Genomic DNA, 26,909 nt, shown 5'->3' on the forward strand with positions numbered 1-26,909 from the left:
TGTGCTGTCTTTTTTTGTTTATTGATATCTTGTCTCCACTTGGGTTAGGGCAGAGGTGTCCAAACTGTTCCACAAAGGGCCGTGTGGCTGCAGGTTTTTGTTGCAACCAAGTGGCAGCACACCAGACTTGACTCATTTAATCAACTGATCTCAATCTTCAGACAGTTGATTAGTCAAACTGTGTATTCTTGATACATGTGTATCTCCACCTCATTACAGCAGTGCCTCCCATTAATTACCAAAATATCCCACTGAAACTGAAAACAGTGTAAATACAGAGCAGTTTTCCCCTCAGTCCAAACTGTCCTGGCTTCATGAAGCACTTTTTATTTGCGATTCTCATTTGTCCAAACACCCAATCAGCTGACAGATACACACAGAGCTGCTCCCTTCGCTCATGGCTCAGCTATAAAATGCGAGTGACATTAATTACTGGCTGTCTGTTCATCATCACTCAGACTGGCTGTCAGTGAGCTGGTCGGCAGGCCCTTTGATGCGACATGAGAGGAGAATGCAGAGCCCACAGATCAGCTTTCTGCCCGGCGTGCCATTCAAACGCTACACGAGATACAACAGAGCTGACAACCCCACACTGTCTGCATGTCACACATCAAAAGAAGGAATTCCCTCGGGAGGAACGCTTTTATTCCTCCTTTAATAGCAGATGTGTCAGCCGGTCCTGACAGTCTCACTGCAGATTTCTACAGTACAGTAGGTTCTGAGGGCAGAGGTGGACCAACTGCTGGTGATGAGGAGCAGTGCTACCATTTCATTTATCAGCAAGCTAATTATAACATTGGCTAACCATGGTACATACCGATATAAAACCAGTCCGAAGCCTGTTCAGGAGAGCAGGTCTAAACAAACTCTGGGATGGGAAACCCAGAGTATACCCAGAGCAACTGATGAGAGTTAATTCAGTCAACTCTGGCTATGTTCACTCAAGCACATGCATGGTGCATGAAAAAAGAAATGCTTTAGATACATTTTTTCAGTAACAGGATGAGGACAAAGCACAAGTGGCATCAGAAGACACAGATCACACTGAATTTAAACTCAGTAACTGTTGCGTTGCTAAAACAAGTTAAGATATGCAACCAGTCCAGTCCAGTTTTCAATCACACTCACATCATATCCTGTATAACTATGATAGGAATGTTCCATCCACCGATCACAACATGACAAATGAATGAGGCTGTTGTTCAACATTAAAGAAATATTCTTCAACATATGGACAGAAATGTGTGCTCTGCATGTCATTGTAAGAATGAGGTGTTGGGTTATGTGAATCACTTTGTGATTCACATTGTTCCTTCATGACTGCAGACCTCCTCTCCTCACACAGTCATCTCACTGAGATGTTGGATTACAAAATGATGTCTGTGGAAAGCTTCACTAATTGCAGGCAGAGCTGCTCCTGTTTCTGTAGCCTGGCTGTCCTTTGTCTACTTATCAAATGGACTTTTACAGCAGGTTTTACAGGAGCAGCTGTTTTTGTACTGCAACAGCTGCTCTCAGTGGAAGAACCTGGTATTACAATTCAGCATCATGATTCAGGGGCAGCGGCTGCAAATTCATCTTCATAATTCATAAAGATTTCAAACAAGAAAACTAGATGATACAGACCCACACAGACATGGACTGAGATTAGATTCAGCTCAGGAAATATCCGCGATGCAGAAAAGGGGCGAGTGAGGAAAGATGAGTTCAACAGGAAACAGGAAAAGTTGATTAAGTTTAAAAATAAAGACATTGACAACACATGATTTGACTATTCAATAATTCAAACGACTGAATAAGAGCTTTGATAAGCAAACAGTGAAGTGAACAGCATGGCAAGCTGTAAAATAAAAAAAAACCCTCTTTGCAGTTGTATCTTCTGATATTGTGAACTTGTTTTATGTTTAAATGAACAAAATAAAAGAAATAATAATTTGAGTTACAGCAGAAATTTTCCCTGCAAACACATAATAGTAGTCTAACACATTTGCAGGGAATTCTGTAGATTTATTATGTTTATGTGTTTCAGTGAGCATCACATGACTATTCCTGTGATATCCCAGGATATCACAGTTGAGAAAAGTGTTTTACAACTATTTTCATTCTAAATAAACTTTTTTTTTTTTTAGGAGTCTGAATCTTACCTGACCGCTGAAAACTCCATGTGTGTGAGGGCATCACGTCCACAGTACATCCAAGTACGTCCAAATACACCAGCACAAAGTGCACTTTGCGGACTGACAACATAGTTCCTCTGGACAACAGCAACAAAAAAATGACGACAGCAGACAAACATTCATAGGACCTTTTTCTCGCAAACACTGCTGATCATTATTGATTATCGACAGCTCTGCGGTCTGATGATCTGACCACTGATGTTATTCGCTAGAGTCAAGCTGGCAAGACTTCACGAAGCTCCTTCCGGTCACGTTTCAAAACAAAAACCGGACTAGGAATGTGATGCTGACAACTGCAAGTGAGACAAAGATAATACGATAGGCTTTGTGCACGTTCACATTTGTAAATATAAATAATATATATGAAAAAAAGAATATATTGTGCTACTAAAAAAAAAAAAAAAAACATGTTGTCAGTATAATGTCCATGCTTTTATTTTATTACTATATAACTATATGTACACTTCAGTTCTAACCATTGTCTCTCTTGACACCTGACCTAATTATTTAGTGATTCTCACCTGGTGCACTCTGGCCCCGCCCACAGGAAGACTGTCTGCTGGTTGACTTTTTTCTCCAGTTGTATCTTTATTAATATTTGCAGAAAACTTGCAGCAGTAAGGAAGCAAATGTGTTCACATCCAGCATGAGGAAAAATAGATTTTATTCCAACATTAAAATCTGAACGATTAAATAATAATTATATTATTTAATTATTTTATTTCGTGCTTTATTCCTAAAGCATGAAAAACCAACCAAGTTCCTAAAACATTTAAAATAAAATATTCTTGGAAATTGACAACAAAACATTTTTGTAATAATTTCCCTGATTTTCAGTTAAGCTCCTGTAACAGTTTTTTTTTAAGTTTTGTTGAACTTTTTTTGTTTTTGTAGGTATGAGAACATTTTTGTGAAATATTCACAATCAACTTCACATTTCAAACATCACATCCTTGAAACGATGCAATCTTTGCTCCAAAAATGTTTCTATGGGATCGTTTTTTAAAGGCTTCCTTTTTATATTTTCTCAACATTTTTAAAAAGATTTTTTTTTTCGATTCCAAACTGCAGCTGGACTCTTGTTTGGAGGGTGACACTGTGTTGAAACAAAGAGGGAACTGGCTTCTGTGTATGGCACACTGATATATAGCGAAACACCCAAATAGACAGCTTGTACTCCCAGCACTGTATCTGCAACTGTCATTTTCAGAGCCCACACATATTACACACTCACAACTGTCCTGTTCTTTCTTCACTGCTCTGGTTTAGGTTAATTGCTGCCTAATTTTGAAATCATGCATCTTGAATTTTGTCAGTTGTTGACTGAACACTTATTTTAAATTACAGTGTTACTACTTTGTCTTCCGCCTCTTCTCTGTTGCCCTGCACACAGTAGAAGTGGGTTGATAAAACATTATATACAGAACACATTAATAAACCTTGTATTTTTTGTGCGTGTGTGTGTGTGTCTTCCTCCTACATGTGGTCACCTGGCGAACATTGTCCCAGCCTCACACAGTTCCTGTGTGCTAGACACATCCACTCAAATGGTGCTACCCATGCAGGCTCACTTGGAACGCATAGGTTACATTCCACAAACACGTATGTTTGTGGAACGTAACCACATATGTGTGTCTTCTATCTACACATATACTGCACTGTATGCTTGCAGTATGTCTGGAACATTATAAACTCACTTGTTGTCTTAAATGTAGCACCATTGTCCTCTGAGACCCAACACTACATGTCCTCATATGTCTGCACATATGTAACAAATGTACAACTGATTCTAAAGGATTTCTTATTTTCTGTTTTTCACACTCTAACCTTGAGGAACAAGTTTCTTACAGATCTGGACCAGAGCCTTGTAATTCAGAGTCCACTGACAGTGCTGACAGGCTGTTGATCACAACTGATTCTGCCTTTTTTTTTTTTTTTTTTTTGCTGCCCTGCTTTTTACCTGGTCTGCTTTTGATTTCCTTCTCTAACCTCTGCTCTCTGGCTCTACTCTAACCTCTACTCTCTGGTTTTTCTTCTTCTCTCATTCACTGCTACCCTTCTTTAGGGATCTGCTCCTCGGCGGGCTCAGTAGCACCTCTGCTTTTCTCTCACGGCTGCAATTAATCACACAATTCTACTTATATCTGTGAAAACATGTTAAAATATAGATAAATCAACATAAAAATGATGACACCGTGTAATTAAAGTAAAAAGCACAGTAAGAGCATTCCATTAAATAGATCCAGGATGTATGGGAAACAAACAGTACCATGAATCTGAAAGTGTGGCACTTCCCATCCAAACAGTTGGAGCCTGAGAGGATCCATATCCAGGTGTGCAGAGCTTGTAGAGATTTAACCAAGAAGACTCAAAGATGGAACTGCTGCAAAAGAGGCTTCTACAAAATCGTACAATACAAAATTTCTAAAATCATATTTTCACTTTGTTATTAAGGGTTATTGAAGGAAGATTGGTGGAAAAAAAAACACGTAAAATAAACAACAAAGTGTACTCACACACTCACCCAGCAGATTAAATGTCAGCCCTTTAACACAGCTGTATCCAAACACTCAAATCATTCAGCTCATCAGAGACAGTTTAATTTCATTCTTTTTTATTTCAAGGAACTTTGCTTCATACAAAATGTTTAATGTAGAAACAACTGTAGAATTCAAAGTCTGGCCAAGAAACAGAAAATCAGGCAAACAAACATTTCACTGAATCCCAAGACCCAAATAAAGGAATGTTCCAGCTCTGCTGCATGGGGTGGAACTATCAACAATGTTCAATACTGTTTTTAATAGAAATTAGTTTTTTTCAACAAACCCCACAGTTTATATCAAATATTAAAAATCAACAACAAAATAACACATAGTATCTAAAAGTACTAAGTTTTCTACATGCACATACATTGTTAGAACATGCAAACATTTGTATTTCCTCAAGAAAAAGCCACATCTACACTGCCAATAGGATGCAGAAAGAAAGAGACTGGATCGCTTCTCGTGTTTGGTGGTCCACTGGTCCGGACCTGGACACAGGTTCATTTGACACTATACAGAGGCCACGTAGTCTAAGAAGGTACAGGAACTTTGAGGATTTCTCTGCCTTAGTGTGACGTAACTTTAAAATAATGGATGTGATCGATCTGCAGAAGAACGTGTTCCCCTCTTTAACAAAAAGAATCACTTTGACAGTATTCAGGGTTGCTTTCTGAAAACCCCTTTTATTACAGGAAACAGCTCCTCCCATTTAGAGCCGTGGGATTTCCATTTGACATTTTCAAAGTGGCTAAATGTTATGCATGCAAATATATGTATAAAGTTGCTGTAGTCCTAAATATTCTGCTTCTCGTTTACACTTTGTGCCTTTATGTATTTTCAGTCTTTTTCGTCTGCATGGTTTTTTTTTTCAAAGCATTTTCTATAAAACATTTGGTCACACTCATGCTGAAGCCTGAATCTGAAGAGACCAGCATGTAAAGCTACAGAATGGATGGACAAATGGGTTTTGTCTTGTTGCATAGCCCTACTCTGTGGTCTTGTGTCTGGCCCCTGTAGTGTGTGTCACTGTGGTTAAACAAGGCCCCTATCTTCCCCCTTCTGACCGACAGGGGGGGGGTCTTTCAAGAAATCCTCCACAGACACCTTCTACCCAATCAGCAGCTGCAAAGGTTAACACCCGCCCCCCCCCCCCCCCCCCCCTTTACCATGATGTGAAAGCTCAGCAATACATCAACAGTTCACAAAAGACAATCTGATATTGAAGTCAATCATGTGTATCAAGCAAGTTGCATATAACAAATATTGTTTGTGTGTAAATCAGCCTACGTATATCAGAGCAGATTATAGTTTCAGGCATCGGCAGTCAGTCCTCCAGAGCTCTGTGACTGGTAGATGCTGTGAAGATGTTTGTTTCTAAAAATCTGACAGCTGGAGAATTTCTTCCTTCAAATTGGAAGCAGAGATCAGTGAGGCAGCAGGGCAGCTGTTGGCCAGTCGGACAACTTGAAGGAAAAATCCACCCTCCAGCACTGTCAGATCCACTTCTGACCATCGTTAGACATCAGTCAAAAGGTCGTAGTTCTGTACTGTTTCAGTAGATGTTTTGTGATTTGAGTTGTGATTTATCTTGTTGCCACGTTCTCTCCAGTCTCACAGAGCCAGATGAGATTTTGTTAGTTTGAGGCAGAAAGTTAAGCTTAGCTTACAGTCTCAGTATTAAAGTAGCTGATCATGCAAGACTCCCTCAGTCTGCCTCATCTCCTACGTCTACAGTACTTCTCTTCTAAAGGGATTTCCTACATTTCCCAGAACGCATCTTGCCAAGCTCCAGCAAAAAGGCATTAACTTCTTGCTTTCGTTTAAAAGTGTGTGTGTGGACATATGAGGTGTGTCTCAGTTCCATACAACATACTAACAGTTTACAGTATCTGTTGTCAGATAGTTTAAACTTAAATAGAGATAAACGGTCTCAGCTACAAAATCCAGCATTCAGTAATATATTGTTTAGCAGATAATATACAAATAATCAATCTATTTTACCATTTTCTACTAATAACAAATGATATAAGACGATCATCAACAGATGTCAATCAAAATGCAAATTTGGAATGAAACTGATAATTAAACTTAACAAAAGGAAAGCAAAATATGCCTGAGCAAAAAATGTATATGTATATAAAAGGTACATTTTGTTTTTAAAATGTTTACTGATATTATTTGCAGTCCTAGTACAATAACTTTTGTTATTGTGTGCAATCCCTTTCTCTAAAAGTTTCTCTTTGCATTTCATTGTCCACCAAAAAGCCAAGCAGATTCACAGAATGACATCTTTGAGTATACTTTTTTTTTTTTTTTCTTCAGTGTGAACACTCCACTGTGCATTCAACAAACCTGCTTAGATTTAGTATGTGGTATGGAACTGGGACAGTGAATGATGCAGTTGTGTTGTGGTTTGTTTGCTGTTGATGTGGGTGCAGATGTTAGTCACTCCAGCTCCTTCACCGGCTCTAGAGAAAGAAAACTTTTTCATTCTGACACCAAAGCCTGATCTTTAATATGAATGAGTTAGATTGCTGTAACATTTCCTGCTGTCAGACTCCATGGTACAGTAAGTGCTGGAACTATCTTGGCATGACAGGATACAGGATCAGTTTTTTTTTTCTTTTTTTTTTGCCAGTTATACATGAGAGTATGAAAAAAATAAATAATTAAAGGAAGAAACAGCACGAAACAACAAACTGGATCCAGATATGTAAAATGTATCCACCAAAGCTGATGCTTACCAATGTTAATTTGAATCCACATACACATACACAGCGCCTGGTTTGACCCAAATACCCATCAAGAGTCAGACTACGTTACCCTTTGCTACTTTGGGTCCCAAATCAGACAATGCAGACTCTGTCACACCTCCCCACCACTCAGTCCCATCAGACCTCAGCTGACCAACGCACTCAGCAGCTCAAATAAGACGGGAGCTCACACTGGGACACCCTTTCAAAAAACAAATAAATAAATAAATCGAAAAGAAACTCTACACGGTGGTCATAGCAGGTAGCTGGCCAGGTCTACCATCTAAACATGCACAATGTGTTACTGGCATTAACGTAGCTGGACAAATATATTTATGCAGTTTTCATAGTGTTTCCACAACGTTTTTCATGGTTTATCAAAAACAAGAAAAATAATCAACTTTCATAAGGTCATTTTTTGATTCCTGTCGTTTAAGCGTACTGTAGGTATCGTTTCTCTCCTTGCAGATAAGGCTTTCTGTACAACATGTTTTCCAGCAGAGCTACATGCAGAATGAACCAAACACCTACTCCAAGTGTGGATGCATTAGAAAACAGTTGACATTGCATCTTTTTCTACAGTATATCTAAAAGGATAGGCACTTTGTCTTAAAACATCGCAAAGAAGTCTGTAAGAAACATTAGACCTGAAACGATGGCAAACCAGAAGCAGTTCACGTAAAACACACTGTGGTCTTTTTTTTTTTTTTTTTTTTAACGTCATACAAAAAAAAAAAAAAAAAGACAAAGAAAAGAAAACATCTACAAGGACATTTTTATAGAAAACAAATCAGTCAGTCAGGTACTTCTCACTACCACGGGCTGCTTCTCTCTTCAAGTTTGCAAGAAACATTTAACAGGTAAACAATCACCGCTGCCTGTGTGACAGCACTTCATCTGTTTGACTGACACAAAGGGAATGTCATAAAGGATTAGGCATAATCATAGAATGGTAGAGTCCTAAACTAAAGAACATCACAGCTATTTGTACAGTGTCATAATGTCTTTGAGGTTTTCCAACGTTTTAAACTATCATTTCACTGAACTACTGAGCTGCTTTTTGTCCTGCTTCCATGACGTGCAGTGCCATCACTTCCTTTTGAAACTGCCATACTGACTCTCAAACGCACTTTCAGCTACTGTTTGATTCAATAACTGACTTCACGTACAGCTTGAAAATTAAATGGTCTGTTAGACTTTATGTTGCCCTGTTGGGTGTAATAATAATGTGGAAGAAGCAAGAGCGGCTGATAAAGAGAGCACGACTCATCTTGAGTCTGAAAAAAAAACTGATTTTGCATATGTGCCTCATCGAGATTTGACGGTACACAGAGTGGAGCGCTGTTGAACTCGTTTTATCATGTAGATCTTTGCAAAATATAGCTTGTGTATAGTCTGTGTTTCTGATGTAATGCAGTTTGAGGGTCGATATGGTGGTGTCAACAAAACACTGGTCAAAGCAAATCAAGGATAGCTACGGTAAGATATCTGATGTTGGCAAAAAGTCTACTCCTCTGCTTCATAACGCTATGTGCCCTTACAATTTGTTGTTCACATTCAAATATTACCCACTTCAAGTGTTCTCCCTGTTTAGATGTTCTCCCTAAACTTAGCTCTCCAAGTTAGGATTAAAATACAGCATTAAACACACACAGTGACAATGTAAACTAAAGCCTTCAAAGAAGATGATAAAACTCATCACAGTTCCTCAAAAATGCATTAAAAAGGTTGGTTTAAAGCCATGCTAGCACCATTCGTCCTCCTCTGCCTCCTGGTAATACCTGGGTGCCCTGACGCCAGAGCCTGGGCTGGTGTTGCCCCCGAAGCTGAAGTGGTACCCATTGGGCACCCCAAGGTTCTGCTGTGGAGCCGGAAGCAGGGCTCCCATCATGCGAGGCAGTGCGGTCCAAGATGAGCGTCCGGCACGGGGGCTGGGCGACAGTGACGCCACATCCTGGAAGACGTCTAGCTGGTCCCGGAGGCTGCCGTAGGGGCTGCCCAGGGCATCGCCATGGCCCCGGCCCAAGAAGGGCTCGGAGCTGATACGAGTGACAGGGCAGGGGAAGTGGCGGGAGCCGCTGTGCCGGAGGGCGTTGTGCTCCGACAGGCCGCGGCTCAGCCGGCCAGGACTCAGAGAGGCCTGGCTGGACACAAAGTGCACGGGGGAAGAATTGGCAGTCTTGTAGGCCACCCCTGGCCGTGGGGTGAGGGGGGTCTGGGGGAGCTGCCGACGTCCGCGGCTTGGCGTGCTAGAACTGGAACTCAGTGCCACTGGGCTGCCTTTAACCCAACCACTGCCCTAGATGAAAATTGAACAAGCAATTTGAAACGAGAGAACGATGAGCAAAATATATAAGAGAGGAAAGGTAAAGGGAAGGAAACAGGGACAGGGCCACCAGAGGGAGGAGAGGAGAGGAGAGGAAAGGAAAGACATCAAAATGTGATATGTGATGACACAGAACAAATGAGGGACAGAACAAAGGATGAAAGAACAAACACTAACGGAAAGGTAACGACAGACAGACAAAATGGATGGAAAATGATGAAAAGAGAAAGTGGGAAAAGAAGTGAAAGGCCATGAGAGGCTGCACTGAAGGCAGACAGAGGAGAAAGCAGTAATACGAGCATGCAGAGGGATCATCAGCCTTCAGTTTCCCTGCTTCTTCTCACTTTTTCCTGAACTGCCGCTCCTACACTCAACACGCTACCTGCACCATACTGGTCTAAGGCCGCGCTGCTGCGTCAGTCATCATCAACATGCAGATGTATAGCAGACTGACAACGAGCTTGTATTAAGAAACACATCTGGTCAAAGCAGTTCACCTCTAGGACACATTTATGATGGAACTGATCCATTTACACACAGAGGCCTCTGAGGCCTCTAGTTTCACAGAGGTAAAACTACTATGAAGTGGAAAGGTGGTGTGTGTCTTAATGGAGCTGCTCTTTAAGCTGGTTTACTTAAGCTGAAATCTCACATGGGTCATTAATATTCACAACAAAACGTACACACTGCAACATGTTTTGAAGGGGACCCTACCACACACCAACAAACAAACACAAGCACCACCATGCCGTGTGTTAGCAATACAACATAGGCTGTGCCTGTGTAGCGGCTGGCCAGTTCACTACATGGACATCTGCAGCCTGCAGGTAGATTTTAGCTGGTCTGGAAGTGGATGAACTGTAACAGTCACACTTCACACATCAGATATAACAGCATTAGTTTTAATCAGCCATCAAAACTGCTGTGAAAAGTATAAAGTATCATTTTGAGCAATGGCTGAAACCACAGACCCTTTAGAAATCCTCTTCACCTGGCCTTAAGTCTCATCTGGCCCTACTCTACACGCCTGTGCTCTCCCACCTGCTTGTTGCTGGTTTCCTGCCCCTCGCTGGGGGAGGCGGCGCAGCTAGCGGTGGCAGATTTGGTGTGGCAGTGTTCCCGGCTGCAGAAGCGGTCGCAGGAGTAGTAGCGCTGCTTGTCCGCTGAGGAGTGGTGGTGTTTCCTCTCGTGGGAGCGTCCGCGATCGTGGGCTCGCTCTCTGGAGGCAGCTGGGTCAGACCCTGGCTCTCCTGGTGCAACCGGGGATTAGGAAAATATTACAGGGTGAAAGTGTACGTTTCTCTATTCTAGATAAAATTAGAGTTTTTGATGGATTTACTTTGGTTCTGGAGTGCCTGTCTACTTGTCATGGCATTTATTTCTGTTCAGTAAGAAATAAGAAGTTATTATTCTCAGCAGATATTTGTCACAGTAGGAAAAGCACAGGTTTCACTACTAACATGAACGATGGCTCTGTTCTGTTCCAGTGTCCCACTAAATCATGACAGTGTACCACTATGGACAATACCAGGACCCTGAAACTGAAGCAGCTACATGGAATTCAGCCATTGTGCATTTGATCATTCACACACGTGCTTTTCCTGAGGTCACATGTCAAAATGAAAACGCAGCTGTGTGCTCTTGCAGGTGACGCAGGTGTATATTTGGGAAATCACTTACAAGACTGAGGTCCTGTTCAGACCTGGTATTAGCAAGAGTCTCAGGTGATCCGATCACAAGTGGACAGCTCTAAGTACAGGTGTGAATGCACCCAAGACACATTGAGATCCAATCAGTCAAGACTGTGTTTGGAGGCCACATTTGGTCTCATTCTTTTAGTGTTGCGTATGAATGTGTCCTGTATGTAATCATTCATGTTCTCAAATCTCATAAGCTAACTTTGTCCACAACGTCTGAAATTTTCAAAAAAACTTGTCTGGAACATGCCAAGGAACAGATCCAGTCTGTATTGTAATTCTTTCTTGCCACCGGTTAAAAACAACAACAGTCCATGTTCTTACTTTTTCAGATGTTCATCCACCCTCACAAGAACAAAATTCTTTGTAAATGCTTAAAGTCTAATATAAAAAGAACCTAAAATGATAGAATACCAGATAAGAGGATCTTCAGTCCAACAATACTGGCCTCACTGTTTGCCTATAAACACCACTCTGTCTACACTCAGTGAGAAGCTGGACCTTTGGACACTCTGTCCTCAGCTGAAGCAGAGAACTCTGCAGCAGCCTTAAGACAGACAGTGAAGGGTTTTTATCCCTTCTACTGACTTTTTTTCTTTCTCCACAGCTTCACCCTGCAGAGCAGCTACCTATTAATCAATGGGTCGTGGGGTCATGTCTTTCAGTCTCTGTGTGTCTGGAGCTGCCGTCTCACAGTCAGACCCAGAGAGACCACTGCTGATCTCTATCACAGCTGAGACCCTGCAGGGTCTCCACTCCTCCACTCCTTCTTTAACACCCGTACACATTTTTATCGATGGCTTATTACATGTGATCACATGTAATAAGAGGGGACTTCGAACCTCGCTCCCGTCTATTCACCTGGCCAACGTCCGCTCCCTGGCGAACAAAATAGATGAACTGCTGCTGCTCAACCAAACCAACTCGGACTTTCGTAGATCCGCCGCCTTGTGTTTCACTGAATCCTGGCTCTGTGAGCGCATCCCGGACAGCGCACTTCGGCTGCCGGGCTTCCAACTTTTCCGTGCGGACCGTTGCACTGAGCTCTCAGGGAAAACGAAAGGTGGTGGAATCTGCTTCTATATAAACGAAGGTTGGTGTACAGATGTCACAGTGTTAGAAAAGTCGTGCAGCCCTCACCTAGAGACACTTTTCATAAATTGTAAACCTTTTTATTCACCGCGGGAGTTCTCCTCGTTTGTTTTGGTCGGTGTTTACATCCCCCCCCAAGCTTGCGTAACACATGCGTTACAACAGCTGGCCGACCAGATATCAGACACTGAGAGAAAACACCCGGACTCCCTTATTATCATTCTCGGGGATTTTAACAGCGCAAACCTAACACGTGAGCTTCCTAAATATAGGCAGCACATCAAATGTCCCACCAGAGACTCAAACACACTGGACCATTGCTACACGGTTCTGAAAGATGCCTACCGCGCTGTCCCCCGCGCAGCACTAGGGCTCTCTGATCACTGTCTGCTTCATCTCATCCCAACCTACAAGCAGAAACTAAAATCTTCTAAGCCTGTGGTTAGGACTGTGAAGAAATGGACAGAGGAGTCAAAGCTGGAGTTACAGGCCTGCTTTGACTGCACTGACTGGAGTGTCTTTGAAGCTGCAGCCACTAACATCAACGAACTTACTGACACTGTGACATCGTACATCAGTTTTTGTGAGGACATGTGTGTGCAGACCAAGACCTTCTGTACATATAACAACAACAAGCCATGGTTTACTCCCAATCTGAGGAAGCTGCGCCAGGCCAAGGAGGAGGCCTACAGGAGTGGGGACCAGGCCCTGTTTAAACAGACCAGGAATAAACTGACCAAGGAGATCAGAGTGGAAAAGAGAAGCTACAGTGAGAGGCTAAAAAACAGCCTCTCAACAAATGACTCTGCATCAGTTTGGAGAGGTCTTAATCACATCACCAACTACAGGAGACCATCCCCCCACCCTGCAGAAGATCCCAGACTGGCTGAGGAACTTAACACCTTCTACTGCAGGTTTGATAAGGACTTTCTCACACCTCACGGCCACACAATGAACCCACCTGCAACACCTCCCCCTCTGCCCCAGCCCCCCCCGCCTGCCCTGACGATCCGTGAAGAGGATGTGTGTCGGCTCCTTCAGAGACAAAAGACCAGGAAGGCTCCAGGACCTGATGGAGTGTCCCCCTCCTGCCTGAGAGTCTGTGCTGAGCAGCTGACGCCCATCTTCACCCGGATCTTCAACCAATCCCTGGAGCTGTGTGAAGTGCCCTCCTGCCTCAAACGCTCCACCATCATCCCAGTGCCCAAGAAGCCCACTATCACTGGACTTAATGACTACAGACCCGTCGCCCTGACGTCTGTGGTCATGAAAACTTTCGAGAGACTAGTGTTGAACCACCTGAGGGACATAGCTGGCCCCCTGCTGGACCCCCTGCAGTTTGCCTATCGGGCAAACAGGTCGGCGGATGATGCAGTCAACATGGGACTGCAACACATCCTGCACCACCTCGACTCCCCAGGGACATATGCAAGGATCCTGTTCGTGGACTTCAGTTCGGCGTTCAACACCATCATCCCTGAACTCCTCCATCAGAAGCTCTCCCAGCTCACAGTGCCCGCCTCCACCTGTCAGTGGATCACCAGCTTCCTGACAGAGAGGCAGCAGCAGGTGAGGCTTGGGAGAATCACATCCAAGACCCGGTCCATCAGCACTGGTGCCCCCCAGGGGTGTGTCCTCTCCCCACTGCTCTTCTCCCTCTACACCAATGACTGCACCTCAAGTGATCCATCTGTGGAAATTCTGAAGTTCGCAGACGACACCACTGTCATTGGACTGATCCAGGACGGCGACGAGTCTGCTTACAGACAGGAGGTGGAACAGCTGGTCCTGTGGTGTGGTCAGAACCACCTGGAGCTGAACCTGCTCAAAACAGTGGAGATGACAGTGGACTTCAGGAGAAACCCCCCCACTCCCCTCCCCCTCACCATCATGAACAATACAGTGTCCACCGTGGAATCCTTCAGGTTTCTGGGTACCACCATCTCCCGGGACCTGAAGTGGACCCTCCACATTGACTGTTTAAGGAAGAAGGCTCAGCAGAGGTTATACTTCCTACGTCAGCTCAGGAAGTTTAACCTGCCTAAGGAGCTGCTGATCATTTTTTACAGCGCCATCATCCAGTCTGTCCTCTGCACTTCCATCACCGTCTGGTTTGGATCAGCCACCAAACGGGATAAGACTGGACTGCAACGGACAATCCGGGCTGCAGAGAGGATTATCGGCACCGACCTACCCTCCATACAAGACCTATACCAGGTCAGAGTTAGGAACCGTGCTAGAAACATCTCTGCAGACCCCTCACATCCTGGTCACAAACTGTTTAAACTCCTCCCCTCCGCCAGGCGCTTCAGAACATTGCTCGCCAAAACCAGCCGATACAAGGACAGTTTCTTTCCCCAGGCTGTGGCTCTGATGAACATGTGACTGTTTCTTTCCCCACTACCTCCTTCAGCATATTTGCACATTTTTCCACTACCTCATTTCAACGTGTCTCTTTTTTTTTTTTTTTTTTTGCACTATAACCTGCACTATTCTGTCAATAGCCTGGATATATATTTATATATATGTAAATAGTTATATAGTTATCTTTAGTTTCTGGAACAAATTGCACCACCCACATTTTTTGCACCATTAGTGTTCCGTCGGTTGTGTGTTGTTGTTGTTGTTGTCTTTGTTGTTGTACCGCAGGAGAGGAAGAAAAACCGGAGTCAAATTCCTTGTTTGTATGTACAAACTTGTATGTACAAACTTGGCCAATAAACCTGATTCTGATTCTGATTCTGATTCTGATGTAGCGTTGAATTTCATTTCTGAAACGCACCATAAACTGTGACTGTTAACAAAGGTTTAAACCAAAATGTACATTGCAGCAAAAAGCACTGCGTAGTCAAAGTCAAGGACACTTATATAAAATGATTCATTTTGTCCAAGGGAAACATTTTGGGGAAATACACTTATTAACTTTCTGGCAGAGAGATGACAAGATTAATACCACTCTCATATCTATTCATTAAATTTAGAGCCACAGCCAGCAGCCCGTTAGCTTAGCATTAATACTGGAAAGAGCTAGCCTGGCTCTGTCCATAGGGGACAAACTCTGTCTCCCACCACTAAATAACATCTCCTTTACTTAACCTGTAAAAAATATTAAAAATGACAATTTACTGTTTGATGGGGATGATGTGCTGGACACTTGTTGCTTAGCAGTTGCCAGGCAACCAGCAGAGGCTCTCCACCAAAATGAGAGGGAGTGAATTTCCCAAAAAAGATCTTTGATAAAGTCTCTCAGGACTGACAACTGTTTCTCAACAACAAACAATAATGTAGGATTTGTCCAAGTATATTTGAATTCAGTACTAAATGCAGTATAACAGTTTATCAGCCCTGCTCACCTGTATAGTTACTTTACTATTTGACATTTTAGCATTTTCTTTTTTTTATTGTATTTTAAGACTGGAGTTTGGTTACAGGGCAGCCAGTGTGACTGTCCACTGACATTATTTCTGTTTCTTTTGTTTCTTCTATTATGTAACAACTGAACGATCAGCCACAACATTAAAACCAGTTACTGAGGAGACAGTCCTGAGGGTGTTTTGGAAGAAATATCCAACAAAAGCGACTTTAGAATACACAGTGTGTTTGTGTGTGTGTGTGTGTGCTGACTAACCAGCAGAGGCTGGAGGTTGTCCACCTAGAGGTGTATCCAAAGACCTCTGCCTCTTCTCTCTGTCTTTATCCCTGTCTCTGCGGTGGTGGCAGCGGTGGTGGTGGTGATGGTGGTGGGGCCGCTCCTGGCTGGGTTTCTCCAGGGTGTAGTCCCTCAGGTTGACCTCCTGGGGTCGCTGTGGGGCCACAGTGGAGGCTGAGCGCCTCATGGGACTGGCATCAGGGACAGACTGAAGGGGGGATAGAGGGACAGAGAGGGTCACTGAGCACTTGTAGTTTTCATATAGCTCCAGTTTCATACTAAGACTACACCTGATTCTTCTGAGTGCTCATTTGTTGACTCACTTACTGAACCCTCTGACACGCTCCACTGAGCAGGATCTGACTGTTCCCACTGCAGATGGTATGAATCCACATTAAAACACCAGAATTTTATTCACGATACCACGTGATTAAAGACAATTAAGGCGTGAAATGATGTGAAAATATACATAAGGTTTTAAACAAATTGACTGTGCTGCCACATAGAAGAGTAAAGCTTTTAATAGCTTTATATAAGGCCTGCAGCAGTGGGAACACCTGGTGCTCCTGCACCAACAGCTCTGACTTAACCACATTTCCACTGTACCGCTGAAGAATAAAGGAGCAGGTGTTTCATCCAAAGTGGAAGTTCATTCATTAGCTAAAACAGACTCCCTTTGTTTACAAGGACTCGTTAGGAAACCATCTGAACTTGTTAATGTGTGATGAGATATATATACTGCACATACACATATAACATGTTTTTTAAGCTAAATAATAAGGAATTTGACATTAGATCCTCAACCAGAATTACATACCTGGTCAGAAATGTCGTAGGTAAGACTTAGATAAGAGTTCTGCTGGAGCAGTAACTCATGACCTCAGGGTTTCAAAGATCCAGACTACAGCCCTGTCTGGATCCTATGTATTTTTGTGTCATGTTAGTAGACACACAGAATCAACTGCATCAACAATGACAAGACCTATACAAATAGCTTAACATACGCTGGTAACAACAGATGCAGTGGCAAAAATGTCCTCTCAAATCCTGCCACTGGGGGGCGTCAAAGTTGGAAGTTTTCACATGCCACACAGAGGGGCTTTAAAGCTACGGGGCCATACACGATTCAGGCTCATGATCCAGAATAATAGTGATTCTGGTTGTATGCTGGTGTTGGTCCATGTGAGTCCATGTGATCATCTGACATCACCATCTCAATACAATACACTCAATACAGGAACCATAAACAGGTATATACTGTAGGCTGTGTGACAGCGTGTACGTACAGGTAGATGGATCCCTGGAGAGTGTCGTGAGTGGCCCCGCTGTTTCACAGGAGAGGAAGCAGAAAAAAACAGAACAGCAGAGAAAGAGATGAGGGACATTAAGCAACATCAGCAGCAGCTACAGTTTTGTTCTGATGAAAGCGATCAAATCTTTCACTGACAGCCAACTTCTGTGCAGTTCTTATGTCATTAAAGTCGTTTTGTTTGTAGAAAAATGACACAATCCTGTTGAAAACTGATGCTTTACAGTTATTTAGGACCGGGGGGGATAGTGGCAAGTATTACTGTCTGTCTTTTGTGATAGCAAGTGGTTTAGTTACTTTACATATTTACATCTGGCATGTAAAATATGTAAAGTAACTAAAAATCATGGAGAAAAAACAAATAGGTATCAAGCTGCATTACCCAGAAACACTCAGGTACCTCAACACTGTATTTCAGTCAGCTACTTTACTGAACCATGTGCTGTTCTGTGATGTCTGTTGCAGGTTTCATCAGCTGCCAGAGAGAAAAAAAAAATAACACACTGCACAGGATGAAACACAGATATTTTTCTGTGGGTTTCTGTCCAGTGCTCACTCTGTCTGCTTCTTTCAGCACATCCTGGACTCTGCCTCCGTGACTCTGTCAGATAACTCGGAGAACATACCAGTATCGATTCCCTCTGTTCTCGCCTGCCAGGCTTGTTATTTGGAGAGAGGCCGACCGGAGCATATCCTACAGATTAAAATGAGGGTTCGGCACAAACTATATTAAAAGGTGATGAAACTGCAAAAATCAGGATTGAATGTCCAGTATCACCTGGGTTAGAGGAACAGAGAGTGGGCTTTGCTTTCTCAGCGACCTCACTGTGAACAGACAGGCCAGACTGACTGAGTCACTCAGGTTTCCCATGTCACCACAGCACAAAGAAGGATCTTAAAGAGCGCACAAAGAAGGATCTTAAAGAGCAGAACACGTCTTAACACATGTCACCTCCTGATCCTCAGCTCAAATTAAGCAAAAGAAATGCAATAGCAAGAATGACAGATAAACTCCTGCAACTGAGGACCGGAGGCCCCAGAGTTCAGACTGCACGGTACAGTTCCCAGCACACTCCAGCAGCCGCAGGCAACTTCCAAAAGGCCAGCATTAATTGAATTGGCTAAAGGATTTCCTGCCCTCTGTTCCAAAAGGTGAGAAAAATAAGACAGCAAGTCAACAAGGCAACCTCCCGCCCCTGTTCTTTACATCCTTTCATTATTACTCTAGATTCTCTCACTTCTACAGTAACCCAATTACCGTCTTCCTCTCCCATGCATCTTGTGCCCAAAGCCATTTGGAGCCACTACCATCTTTTCAGTTGGCAGCAGGAGAAAAAGAATACTGGACAAACAGCTGGCGGCCGGCCAGGATCTAATCAGATTACTGTAGACTTCTCCTCTGCAGCGAAAGTAGGATCAACAACAGCTCTTTCCAAATGGGCTGTGAGAGGAATGCACTTTAAATGCATGAATCGATCAATATCAACATCACTCAGGAAATGAGAGGCTTATTATATTTCTTAGGTTCTAGTGAAAGATTCATTTAGAGTTTTTCAGCCTTAACCGAATGAATAGTGAGTCCATGCTTCCATGCCGTTTCAGAAGAAACGTTCACTGACTGACTGTTGTTCTGGGTTATTTTCAGTAATGTAAGCACAGCACACTTTTCTTTCACTCACTGAAAATGTAGAGCTATGATAAGATGTGTTTAACAGCCCTCTCGCTAAAGAAAGAAAGTTCCAAACACTCTGGTGGTGTTAGAAGTTAACAGAAAGTTGTAGGTGTGGTACAGTGTTTCTTTAGTCAACAAAAACTGTGACCAAAAAAAAGCAAATCGATTGACAACACTTTTTAAAAAGACAAACAAAGCAATAAACTGAAAAAAGTGACTTTTACAACAAAAACTATGAGGAATTTTATTACAGATTCTGTCTACAAATAAAACTGTGGGAGCAGATGAATGGACAAATGAACTAATCTATCAGTCATCATTCAATACACTTAAAGACATAAATACATAATGAAGAACACATGAAGCTGCTGCAGACACTCTGCTAATGTGCTGCTCACAGCTCCTGTGTAATAAAGATGTGTAATATAACAGAAATGTCACAATTGTACAGACTAAATGAATCTTTAGTCCCATTTAAAATTAGATAAAACATCTGAGGAAAAGGGCGAGAAAAAAAAGGATTGAGTGCTGGATTTAAGCAGGATGTTAAACATTTAAAACTTACTGCAGCTTTTCTCTAAAGGTATATTACTGCAAAAATGTTATCTGGCCGGCTTAAGTTGCTCATCTGAAGCTAAACCCAGATACTGAACAGTGCTTTAGTGAATATGTGAGTGAATCCAGCCTCTGCTCTGCAGACGAGAGGACAGGAGTGACTGGGCGACTCTGTTCAAGCAGCCAGAGTCTGGGAACGACAGGTGGATTTACTGAGGAGAGTCGATCTGTTGTATCACTGCAGAGCAGGATGACATGAGCACTGTGTGTGTGAGCCATTACATTCTGCTATGAAGAGGCACAGTGTTTTCTCTGCTAATCTCCCAACAGGCTAGAAAAACACAACATCAGAATTAAAAATGCAGGACAAAGATCTGACTAAAACTCTGTAAAGATCTTTAGTTTTAGTTATTGACTGAAACAACTAAGATGTGACTATAAATAATATGCATCCTTGTCAGATGACTAAGACTAAAACTGAGTCTAATTAAGTTTTGAACACAAATGTGGAGCAGATGAGATGTTACCTGCAGCTCAGCAGTAAGGCGAGGCATAGAAGCAGCTCTGCCCTGGTTCTCCAGACCCGTGCCAGGGACTGGGATCGTACTGCTGGCACTGGTCTCCATCCTCCTCATCTCCACTGACTCCTGGACACACACACAAACACAAGCCCATTAGCATCACTGATGTGTGTAGGGGTAGGGTGGACTGACAGTTACTTTTCCTCTTTACTTCTCCTTAAGCAGCAGATGTTAAACAGCCTGAACCCTGTGCTGATCAATGTTACTGTAATGTTCACACAAACTCTGAATCCTGCGAACTCCTGCACTTACACACAGGTAGGCTGGACTTAATATAATGACTCACTCAGTTAATTTACTATAGTGTACATTTCCACAGTACTAATTGCATCAGTACAACAACTAAGTCCTGTCACATTCAACAGGAGCAGATCAGAACATGTGTACAGGTTCACATACACACCACGTGTTGGACGGTACCTGAATGACGGCAGTGTCTGGTGTGTCCTCTGACGGGCCCCTGGATATGGTTCTCTTAGCCTTGGGTTTCTCCATCACCAAGGAAGGTGATGGCTTGATGTTGTGATCATGACCTGGCCTGTGTGTTATATCAGTCACAGCTCAGCATAATAATAATCATCATCATCATCATCATCATCATCATACAGTGTAAATCAGGTTACAGGGTTAACATTTTCACATTTAGATCTATATATATTCAATGTGTGAGCACAGTTCAGTGGTTTGAGTGAAACCTTTAATTGGATTTGAACCATCTATATAGCTATTATCCAATATTTGATACACACAGTTCTGTGAATATTATTTTGAATGAAAATGTGAGTGAAACAGTAAAAGCAAACCCACTCTTTGTTTAAGAAGCTCCTCTAACATGGTAGGTTTTTCTGAGACCATGTTACATTGTGTTATATCATTATTACATTATCTGTATGATCTGCCCGTGTCTGTGGAGATTTACAGTTATCAATGTCACAGGATATCTAAGTCAAAGGCAAATTTTTTGTACGTTTCACCTCCTGCGCCTTCATTTCTGACTGACTGACTGGTGCGGAGTCCAAGACACCACCACTCATTAGCCTCCATTCCTCCACCGGTGAGTTTAAAGCACAACACGTCGGCTGCATTGCATTATTTTACAGATGCACTTCAAGCTGCTGCTGGCGTGCCAGCTTACACTGAAAATGATGGGTGTGGGTGTTTTGGTATATGTCAGACACTGTCGGTGTGTTGTTCTCATGAACAATGCACATCTTGATTTTTGCGACTCTGAATTCTCGGACACAAATACCAAGTGGCCTAATGACCCACGTTACCTCAACCACTCTCACTGGTTGTGTCCAACATCCCCTCCTTGTTTACTCACTCATTGTTCTCCATATAGCAGACACTCAGATACTACTACTGCATACTACTTTTTGGTTTCATTGTGGGGAAAAAGATAAGGTAAGATCAGGATGGGAAATTAGCCTAAGCTGCTGGTTAAGAGCAGATCTGCTTCTCTCTCAAGGTTCAGTGGCCTTTAACACTCAGACTGATTTAAAGTTCAGAGTAGGAGTTACCCTTTTGATTGTTGTTACATCAACTCAACACTAAACACTGTGTGGATGAGTCATGAATTATCTGACAGTGTAGATTATAATCCTAAAGTAATCATGAGTCATTGACTTTGTACAGTGGCCCCTAAGGACAAAGCACATACAAATACAAAAAAAAATAAAAACGCTCCAGATATGAAAACACAGACAAAAGTGAAAACACAAACACTCAGGGAAACACGCTACAAATCCAGAAATGTGACAAATACAACAACACATGCAACACAGATCTGCTGCACCAGGAGTGCTCTGGAGTGATGGGCTTGATTTGGATAAATCCGACAGATTTATTTGCTTATGTCAATAACCTAACCCTTTACTAAAGTGTGATATTTTTTCCAGGAGAGGAAGTAACCATTTAGATTTCAAACATGCGGTCAGTTTATCCAAGTAATGTCCGTGTGATCTGACATTTTCAGACATTCGAGGAAAGGCCTTCTGGGTGAGACTAGCAAGACAGTCAGTGTCCTGTCTTATCTCTGCAAGTCCTCTGGTAATTTACAGCTGGCTCTGTTGTCCATAGCTTTTTGAAATACAACTGAATTCCTTTAGGTTGATAAAGTGTGGCCTCAAATTTAAATATAATATTTGTTGATGTCAGTTTATCTGAAGGTAAAGCTAAATACATAATAAATACATGTGTTATTGGGCAGTTTAACAACATCTCTGTGGACTTTGGGGTTTTTATACAAACAAAATGAATAGAGGCAGTGTTTTCACTCATGGATGTCCTTTGTTCATAGGGGCCACAGTTACTGGAGAAGAGAATTTTACTGAGCCTTTACTGAGAGGTATCACAGTGGTCTCAGTGCAGCGGCCCTGACACGTACTGTAACAGGTTTAAGGAGGTGCACATTAGCTGCCTCTATGTAGCTAAGGAGTCTAAGCACAGCCGAGCAGAGAAGCATCAATCTGCATGTAGCACCCATCATACTTTCAAAAAGCTCCAGTGGTAAATTAAACCTTACACCTGACCAAGTACTTATGCTATATACTCCTGGTACACCAGGTTAAAGCAGTTGCAGGTTACAGTAGGTGCATAGTACCTTGTCTTAACTGTCAGTCTTGACACAGTAAATGTGAACGTAGGTTTTAGTTTTTATGTAGTAAATCCAGCTTAAATGTGTTGTATTCCTGTGCTAAATTACATCATACTGTTTGGTCTCCATGTGATAAACCTGATCTTAGATTTTTGTCTTGGTGTATTAAACACAAGACAAGAATGTACTTAAGTTCTCAGCCTCTGTAGATCAGGCACAAACAGTGCAGAGAGGATTTACAAGAGCCACGTGTCAGGATGGAGCAGCAGAAATATATATATATATATATATATATATGCATTAAATATAGAATTACAATGACGAAACATACAACTAAGCTTTTCTTTTTTCTGATATATTAAAGTGAGTGTGTTGCTGTATTTTACCTCATTACTAACATCAACACCATCTCCACCTCCTCCTGCCCCCAGCTGCTGGACCTGCACCCCCCCCCCCCCCCGATGGCTGAAGTTTTTGTGTCTTTCCCATGAACATGCTTATCATTATGTCATCTGAATACACTCAGACTGTGACCCAAAAGTAAATATGTCCCTCAGTCTTTACATTTATATGGTAATTAAGAAGTTAATTTTCAGCCTGGATGCAGTATTCTACACCAAAATCTAGTATTAATCTAAATGCTGGTACTTGGTTTGTACTCTGGATGCAGTGAACCCAACTGTAGGTTTTAAATTTCATGTGGAAAATGAAGTTTTAGTTCCTGAAGCGTTGAACTTACAGCGTGCCTCCATTGTTGAGGGAGTTGGAGCTAGGTCTGGTCTGTGGCTGGGACTTGGCATTGGATTTGGGCTGGGACTGAAGCATGCTGGGAGGCTCCACACTGTTTAACATCATAGGCAGGCCTTTCTCCTGCATGTGAGTCAGAGGCAGCAATGGCTTAAACAGAGCCCCGACCTTGCACTGTGGAGGAGAGATGGATGGCAACATGCTGAAGACATTCAGAGGCAGCAGGCAGAATATTGTCGGACCCAGATCTGACAGCGGGGGGCTCAGTGCCACCCAGATGTAGAGACTGGGGCCAGAATATTCATTTCTCGCAGTCATGCTTGTATGTAGCACTGTACAACTGTGTGCATCTGTGTGAGTGTTTGTGTATGCAGAAACAAACGTACACCTGTACAGTAGATGTGCAAGGTTGCAAATAACTACCAACCAGCAGCCAAACGCAGATTCATCTTTGGCTGTGGCTTGTGAGTGCGCCTTCAATGCAAACTGGATCAATAGTAATGGGTAACCGATCACTGGGTGCTTTTACAGTGGAAATATTAAATTGGGGAAGCAGCTGATTGATTTTGTCATCCACCGCTGAACGGCTGGTGGATACAAAAGAATCTTCTTTGCATGTGTGTATGCATGCAGGCATACCGTCAAAGTGTGGGTCAGTGTGTGTGCATACACAGTGTAAGTGGGCGCATGCATACGGGTTTGCACTACAGCATCCAATGTGGGTGTGCTTCAGTGCATGTGTGTGTGTGTGTGTGTGTGTGCAGCTGCGGGTACGTGTGGTGTGCATGTTGTACCTGGGAGCCTGACGCGTTCTGCTGCTGCTGCTGCTGCAGCTGCAGCCTCCTCGCTCGATTCTGCTTGTAGTAGTCGAAGATCATCAGGGCTGCGTAAACCTTCCCTACCGTCAGTTCATTGGCTGAGGAGGTGAGGAGAGAGAGGAGAGAAGAAATGATGTGAGGAAGGAGGACAGTACAGGAAAGAAAGGAGGGAGCGGAGGAGGAAATTCTGCTGACTCATTCATCCCTCCCTCCTCAATTCATCTCTATTTGCCTGCTCGTCTCCCTAATGGTTTAGTTTTAAGAAAAGAAACTTCTTAATGAGTGTGATTTAATGAATTCACAGCAGGTAATTAAAATAGATTTTTAATGTAAACAAAAAGAGCATCATGAAAGAGCTGACTGAAAATGCCTCTGTGTAGATAGGTGGTGAACACTTCTTACCAACAGGTGGCAGCAAAAGCAAAGCTCACAGCTGCACAGGAGGGTTCGTCTTTTAATGCACTCATGTGGATGGACACATGCACAGGTACTCACTCACTGCACTGACCAAACGGTACTTTATCAAACCCTTTACTTTCACCTGTACTCTTAATTTTAATTTAATTTACCAGAATTATCAACATGGTACTAAACATATTATTTATCTAATGCTCATCATCTGTAAGCAGCAGAATTTCTTTCCTGCTCCACTTTTGTTTTCTTTTTCTTTCCACTTCATACAGTCAGTTTACAGGTGTTGTGGTGTACTACCACATAATGTAAAAGAGGTTGTAGAAAGCTTTTTGTGTCTCCAGCTGTGTGAAGTCTGATTAATGTCCTCAAGTGATGTCACGTGAGTCTACAAGTTAGCATAACACACCCAAACCCTCCAACCCAGCAGTCAGCAGTCAAATTGTCTTGTGGGTAATGAAAATATCAGGTTTTAACAACGAGTTTTTGCATTGAGATGAACTCTAGTAAACCTGGGCCTGGTGTCTGTGGTGTGTAGGTTTCTGAAAGGACGTGGGTCTTTGGCTCTGAGTGCAACCCAGGAGAGCTGATTTGGAAGTGACATGGTACAAGACACAAAACAGGCTTGTGTTTAAGAATTTGTAACTTCTTAGTCAGTAAACAAATGGCAAACAATTGACAAAAAGAATCTGTGGCATCACTTGGAGTAAGAAACTTTAAGCTGTGTCCAAAATCCTTTCCTCACTCACTCCTCTGTAAATAAAAGACACTCGTAGTTGCTTTTTCAGTCGTGAGAGGCAACCTGAGATTTTGGACACTTGATAATCATCATCATTTTGTCATCACTGACAGTTCCCACACAGCGTTTTGTCGTTTTGGACGTTTTGGTTGGACAATCGCTGATGTTTATCTCATAAGGAGAAATCAGTCAATCATCAGTGGTCTTCCAGGATTAATCCCTTATTTTGGGCAGTGGAAGGGACAGACTACCAGTGAAGGCATTCACTACCTAATGGAGTGAATGCCTTCATTCAACGTTCACTGTACATTTACTGAACATTTACCCAAAGTAACTGACACGTTAACTAATCCCAGCTTATCATTTTTACTATTTTTACTAGCTCATTCAGGTTAATAAGGCTGCCAGCTAGAGTGCACTCAGAACACTGTGGCTGATTTAATCTTGAGCTCACATGTAGATTTTTTTTTTTACTTTCCCTGAGACCAACTGAGTGGTTGAAGAGTAGGTACATTTTCAGGCGGCCAAGATTTTTTTTGGTTGACTGCATCTCTCCTCTACAGTAAGCAGGGAGTGATTTTAGACACAGCTCTGGAGTTTGTTCTGATGAAAACTTAATAAAGTTTTTCTAATTCTGATTAGCGCTGTACTGGATCTGATTTGTCTGAACATATGGAAAGTAAATCTCAGGAACATGCTTAAGCTTTCAGAGCGACCGATTAAAGAAAAGCTGAGTGAGAGTTTGCAGTGAGTTACAGCAGAGCAGAGACCACCTGCTGGAACAATACATCATGACTTCAACTCTCTATTGTATCTTGGCATCTCTGGGTTGGCTTCAGCCCTGAAGAGTGGAGGCTGTCACAGTCATTTGATATGATATATATATAAAAAAAAAACATGAAAAAAATGTATAGGCGTGAGTATTTTTTTCCTGATTATCCATCAGGGGCTCTGACTGATGGTGAAGAGGACAAATCCAAAGCACGTCGTGCAGAATAAAAACATCCACAACGCCTCATTACGTACTGTCACCATGGTAATAACCCTGAGACATCCAGGCTAATTACTTAATGATGAACTGTCCTTTATGAATGTGAGAAAAAAGATTAGATAAGGTGTGAAAAGTTACGCTTGAACTTTCACATAAAGACAGTTTTGTTTAATTAGTAAGTTAGTGCTCAGTGAAGAAAAGACATCATTTGTAGAGAAGTAAATGTCTCCCCAGATATAATTTATGTTACTCT

At 42.4% G+C, this 26,909-nt stretch overlaps 1 protein-coding gene across 1 annotated transcript in view; it reads right to left on the reverse strand.

Annotated features, from left to right (window-relative positions):
* Positions 1 to 8,899: 8,899 nt before the first annotated feature.
* LOC121185076 (voltage-dependent N-type calcium channel subunit alpha-1B-like) overlaps positions 8,900 to 26,909 on the reverse strand; it is a 43,359-nt gene continuing 25,349 nt past the window's right edge. The window contains exons 20-27 of the mRNA XM_041043053.1: positions 24,492 to 24,613; positions 23,690 to 23,871; positions 20,775 to 20,892; positions 20,301 to 20,420; positions 17,524 to 17,562; positions 16,217 to 16,445; positions 10,841 to 11,049; positions 8,900 to 9,772 (exon numbers count right to left, since the gene is read on the reverse strand). Coding sequence (XP_040898987.1) covers positions 9,218 to 9,772; positions 10,841 to 11,049; positions 16,217 to 16,445; positions 17,524 to 17,562; positions 20,301 to 20,420; positions 20,775 to 20,892; positions 23,690 to 23,871; positions 24,492 to 24,613 — 1,574 coding nt within the window. The 3' untranslated portion in view covers positions 8,900 to 9,217. The remainder of the gene's footprint in view (positions 9,773 to 10,840; positions 11,050 to 16,216; positions 16,446 to 17,523; positions 17,563 to 20,300; positions 20,421 to 20,774; positions 20,893 to 23,689; positions 23,872 to 24,491; positions 24,614 to 26,909) is intronic.

Source organism: Toxotes jaculatrix, chromosome 7 (assembly GCF_017976425.1).
Source record: "Toxotes jaculatrix isolate fToxJac2 chromosome 7, fToxJac2.pri, whole genome shotgun sequence".
In the NCBI taxonomy this organism is placed as follows: Eukaryota; Metazoa; Chordata; class Actinopteri; family Toxotidae; genus Toxotes; species Toxotes jaculatrix.